The 6,000-nt window shown below is 35.8% G+C and overlaps 1 protein-coding gene across 1 annotated transcript in view; it reads left to right on the top strand.

Moving 5' to 3' along the window:
- Window positions 1-3,141, top strand: part of ncf4 (neutrophil cytosolic factor 4) — a 42,948-nt gene extending 39,807 nt beyond the window's left edge. The window contains exon 11 of the mRNA XM_077569868.1: window positions 2,962-3,141. Within this exon, the coding sequence (XP_077425994.1) occupies window positions 2,962-3,041 (80 nt within the window). The 3' untranslated portion in view covers window positions 3,042-3,141. The remainder of the gene's footprint in view (window positions 1-2,961) is intronic.
- The last annotated feature ends 2,859 nt before the right edge of the window (window positions 3,142-6,000 follow it).

Raw genomic sequence — 6,000 nt, 5'->3', positions numbered from 1 at the left:
GTGAAACTAATAGAAATAGTTCAAATGAATTTTTGACGTCTATAGCCGTCAATGGCAGTGAATGAGTTCATTGGAAACCAAATTTTCACATAACTGCAATATAATGACCATATTCTTACAAAATGTCCTGGCCCAACTGTAGTAAATTAACGCCCGCTGTTGGCGTAAGGTACATTTCTGAATATCTCAGTGATGTTCAGAGTAGTTTTAATTTGTGGCTTTAGTCCTCCTTTTAATCAACTGACTGCGTGCGCACTTTAATCCGCGAGAACGCACGTACGCGTGGGTAAAATGGGACACGCACACACACGGGAAGAAGTGTGTGACTTGAGTGCAATGCAACAAGGATTAGAGAGTGACAGATCAGGGTCATTGCAGTGCGATGAGCTCCTGGCAAACACTAAAACATGACATTAGAGCTGTCAAAGTAACCAAGCAGGGGTGTCAAAATTAGTGAGTTAATTTTGAGTTAATTTAAAGTTCTTTTAGTGCCACAAAAACATTTTTAACGCGGGATTAACTGATTCACTGCCATTGACGGCTATAGACGTCAAAAATTCATTTGAACTATTTCTATTAGTTTAACATTTTTTTCTCCCACTTTTGTTAACAAGAGTAAAAAAAACTTTTATTGTACCTTTAGAACAGATATAAAATTTGTAATTAATCGTGAGTTAACTAGTGGGGTCATGCGATTATTTTCAATCAAAATTTTTAACAACCTGAAGCCCCAAATTTTTAATAATCTTTATTTTTTATTCACTGCAAATTCATTTTAACTATTTAACTATTAGTTTATTTTTTTTTCACTTTCGTTAACAAAATTATGAAAACCTAGCTTTTTTTAATTATATATTTAGAACAGATATAAAATTTGTGATTAATCGTGAATTAACTAGTGAAGTCATGCAATTATGATTAAAATTTGTAACCGCCCGAAGCCCCGAATTTTTTATAATCTTTATATATATATATATTATATGATTTTATGGCAGTGAATGAGTTAATGAAAAATTAAAATGAATGAGATTAGCCGATTAATCGATTGAATAATCGATAGATTAATCGATCTCTAATGTGCTAATTATCAAAACACAATACTAACAACTGCAACATTGAGCAAAAAAGTCGGGAAAAGTGTGTTTTGAGGATGTGAGCCCAGGCGAGGCCACACCGCGACCACATTACGCCACGTTGACATAGACAAGTATAGCCATTAGGGAAACCAAAAAACAAAACAACGAAGCTAGTTCCCTTTTCCGCGGAGCAGCGTGATGAGAAGAGCGTGACTGGGGATGGAATACGGGAAGGCTGCAAGAAACGAATCTGCAGCTTTTCATGAATAACACCAAGACAGATGAGGGAATAGAAACGGATGCACTTCTTGTTTCGCTTCTGCAACTTCTGCTGGTTACCACAGTGGATGCAAACAAACCGCATCTTGGAATACGTTTGTGGTTCCTTGCATAAATAAATAGAACGACTCAAAATAATCCACACAGTCCAAAAATGTGTTGTAGCATGCCCGGTACGAGCGATGTACAATTAAAGCGAGGGCGGGACCAATTAATCGGCCGATAATAGCACTTTTAAAATCAGCAAGAATAGGCCGTTTTTTGTAATTCCGACTTAAAAAAAAAAATACATTAACACACCTCAACATAAGACAAAAATAATGAAATCAAAGCAAAAAAGGGTGGATTTTTGACAATTTTTCATCTCTGTAACCCCCCCCCCCCCCAAATAAAGTGCAATGTAAAAGTCAGTCAAATGTTGACATTACCCCCCCCCCCCCCAAAAAAAAAAAGTTATAAAAAAAATTATTAAATTAAACTAAGCGGGACCAATTCTGCCGATATTACCATTTTTAAAATCACGGATTTTTTTTTAGTTGTTGCTGTATTTTTTTTTTAAATACATTAACACACTACAACATAAGACAAGCTAAAGAAATTCAAACGCCACCCCTACTCCCCAAAAAGAAAAATCTGTCAAAATTTTGGGCAATTTTCCCCCTCCATTGTAAAAAATAAAAAAAAACTTAACAAATAAAAAAGTGCAATGTAAAAATCATTCAAATGTTGACATTCAACCCCCCCCCTCACAAAAAGTCATTAAAAAAGTGAATTTTTGCAGGTTTTTTTTCCACGTAACATATAACAAAGATAATGACATTCAAACATTCCCTTTCCAAAAAATGTGCAAAAAATTTGACAAAGGCGTCTTTGAATTTTTTTTTAGTTTAACACATGAACACATTGAAAAGTAAGAACAAAGCATAATGACATTCACACATTACCCCCTGAAAAATCAGCATAAATAAATAAATAAATGAATGAATTCCGTTAGTTTTAATTCGTTTATAGAGCAAGGTTGTTGCTGTTTTTAATTTGTATTAGTTTGTATTTTTTCATAAATGCTTCGCTTTATTTAATTTTTTATTGTTTTTTAGTAAACTACAATTCCCAAATGACTGCCGTTCCTCCCTTCGCCACTTTTGTATTCTGCCGCTACCAATTTTGTACATTATTCTACAAACACCTTTACTTGTTTCATAATCTTAACTCAAAGGACATAATTGTAAGTACCAAGGGACGTCTTAACGAGCAGAAAAGCGGAGAGGGCGTGAGACGGACCCAAGTGTGACAACTTGCGATGAAAAGATTATCGTTGAATCGCCACAAGCACACACACATCCACTTCAGTAATTATGACTTCAGCCTCGCTTGTAAGATAATAACAGGAAATTGTCTCGCGCCATTTGCAGGAAGGTCAAACTATTGTGATAAATGTGGAGCATGGAGCTAAAAAAAAAAAAAAAAAAAAATCATTGTTCTTGTTGTGTCTTTGTTTGAACTTTGAGTGACTTGGTCTTGGATTTCTTCGCCAGTCCAGAATCATAGACTTAACAGATTTTTGATTTCATTTTTATTTTTTCAACTCGCCTACGAGGCGTTCTAGCGTGGAGACAAGATTGCGTGTGTGTGTCTGGAGACAGACGGGTTGGCCCAAGACAAAGCGTCGAGTCAGGGGTTAGATGAGGCCGAGGATGGAGACACGACGCCCCCTCTGCAAACAACGCACAGACCAAACCACCATCACAGGTCCATACAAACACACCCTCGCTACGTGACAACACCATTGTGGCACCGCGTGTGTGTGTGTGTGTGTGTCAGCTTTCTTCAAGTGAGTGAAATAAATGCAAAGAGGCAAAATCCACTTCCTTATTGGGCTCGATAGATAATATTGACACAGTCTGTCATCACAATATGAAGACTAAAATATCCGACCGGATGGGACAGGTGGGCAGGGTTTACTGAAACTTCTCCTTTCGTACTTCCCGTAAAAGCCGGCATTTTCCGCCTTACTTTAACTTGCTCATAGCTGGATGTTCTCCGCTTTTAATGCGGTTCCAGCCAGAAGTCTGCAAAAAGTGAACTCGAAACATCCGAGCGCTTAATTTGGGCGTTAAACGTGTCAATCTTAGGTTAGCTTAGCAGTTAGCACGGTTTCTCCGTCTTTTCTTGTCATCCCTTCACGAAAATTATACTAATCCGAAATGTAGCTTATTCGCCGCCACAGAAGCGATTATTTGCCACTTGATAAAATAGTAAATTTACGATTTTTTTTCTTGCAAATTTGCCACTTTATAAAGTCACAAATTTGCTACTTTATAAAGTTGCAAATTTGCCACTTTATGAAGTCACAAATTTAAGATTTTTTTCCTCAAAAATTTGCCACTGTATAATCGCAAATTTGTGACTTAAAAAAGTAGCAAATTTAAAATTAAAAAAATTCACGCAAATTTGCCACTTTATAAAGTCTCAAATTTAGGATTTTTTTCTTGCAAATTTGCTACTTTATAAAGTCAAAAATTTATGAGTTTTTTTTCTCACAAACTTGCCACTTTATAGTCGCAAATTTGCTACTTTATAAAGTCACAAATTTACGATTTTTTTTCTAAAAAATTTGCCACTATATAATCGCAAATTTGTGACTTTATAAAGTAGCAAATTTTAAATTAAAAAAATTCACGCAAATTTGCCACTTTATAAAGTCTCAAATTTAGGATTTTTTTCTTGCAAATTTGCTACTTTATAAAGTCAAAAATTTATGAGTTTTTTTTCTCACAAATTTGCCACTTTATAGTCGCAAATTTGCTATTTTATAAAGTCACAAATTTACGTTTTTTTTTCTCAAAAATTTGCCACTGTATAGTCGCAAATTTGTGACTTTATAAAGTAGCAAATTTTAAATTAAAAAAAATCACGTCAATTTGCCACTTTATAAAGTCTCAAATTTAGGATTTTTTTCTCACAAATTTGCCACTTTATAGTCGGAAATTTGCTACTTTATAAAGTCACAAATTTACGATTTTTTTCTCAAAAATTTGCCACTGTATAGTCGCAAATTTGTGACTTTATAAAGTAGCAAATTTTAAATTAAAAAAAATCACGTCAATTTGCCACTTTATAAAGTCTCAAATTTAGGATTTTTTTCTCACAAATTTGCCACTTTATAGTCGCAAATTTGCCACTTTTAAAGTCACAAATTTACAAATTTTTTTCAAAAAAAATTGCCACTGTATAATCGCAAATTTGTGACTATATAAAGTAGCAAATTTGAAAGAAAAAAATCCAAAATTTTAGATTTTATAAAGTGGCAAATTTGCTACTTTATAAAGTCTCAAATTCAGGATTTTTTTCTTGCAAATTTGCTACTTTATAAAGTCGCAAATTTACAATTTTTTTCTTGCAACTTTGCCACTTTATAGTCGCAAATTTACAATTTTTTTCTTGCAAATCTGCCACTTGATAAAGTCGCAAATTTTGGATTTTTTTCGCAAATTTGCCATTCTATAAAGTCGCAAATTTTGGATTTTTTTTTTTTTGCCATATTGCCCCCGGCCCTCTAAAAATATATATATTTATGCGTGGCCCTAATATGCCATCGTATCATGATATCATTTTTAGCAAAAATCCTATTTTTCCCGCCACTGCACTCGAGGTCACTGGGGTAAAAGTTCAAGCAGGTTCCTGGAAATTTGCTTCATGGAAGGTACGTTTATCATGCTTTTGAGTTTTTTGCCACTCAGACAATTTATCCTCCGAGTGTGTGTGTGTGTGTCCTGTCGGCTACATGTCACACGTAGGTGGGCCGACCGCGACGTTTACACACGACGCCACGGTTGCGGTGCGAGCTCGGTACCCGCCGGTCACATTAAGTGGCGGTCGTGCCAGCCGACACACTCTCCCATTTGTTTCACAACACACTGACAGTCGCACACTCTTGTCAGTGGCAGCCGGCCGCACGCGCACACACGCACACACACACTGCGTGAACTTTGGCTCACCCTCAGCGCTTCATCACACCACACAACCTCGCACCTGGATGTCGCTTGGCTGCCGCAGCATGTGGCGGGGTCGTGACCTTCAATAGGCGAAGGGGATGTCGAGGACGACTGAAAGTCAACTTGAGGGCGGAACAAGTACAAGTAGAAGAAGAAGAAGTGAATTCTCCATAGGTTGCTTTTTTTTTTTTTTTTTTTTTTGATGACGGTGCTTTTGCTGTGACAGTGCTGAGTTGCTGGGAGCTGCAAAACTGTTTTTTTTTTGTTTTTTTTGGGGGTGGGGGCAATATTTGAAACATTTTGGCTGAAATTATCTAGATTTTTTTTTTTTATTAATTCAATTCATTATTAATTAATTATCACATTAATTATTTTAATCAACCCATTCACTCCCAGCCATTTTCACTGAAGCAAGCCCCTTCGCTCAGAGCTGTTTTACTGGATTTTGATTTGATTTTCCAAGGTCCACAAAATCTTCTGTTCTATTGCTATAAAAAAAAAACATGGAACCTACCAAAAAGAAAGATTAGAGTCTAAAATCTGTTTCTGTTTTGCAGCAATTAGCATTAGCATAACATAGCTACGTTTCATCATTATTCACGAACCTGTTGAAAAAAAGGGTGTTGCAACATGGCCCTGGCTGATCTCTT

Source organism: Vanacampus margaritifer, chromosome 7 (assembly GCF_051991255.1).
Source record: "Vanacampus margaritifer isolate UIUO_Vmar chromosome 7, RoL_Vmar_1.0, whole genome shotgun sequence".
In the NCBI taxonomy this organism is placed as follows: domain Eukaryota; kingdom Metazoa; phylum Chordata; class Actinopteri; order Syngnathiformes; family Syngnathidae; genus Vanacampus; species Vanacampus margaritifer.
Note: the sequence above shows the minus strand (reverse complement) of the source record. Positions and strands in the feature narration are given on the sequence as shown.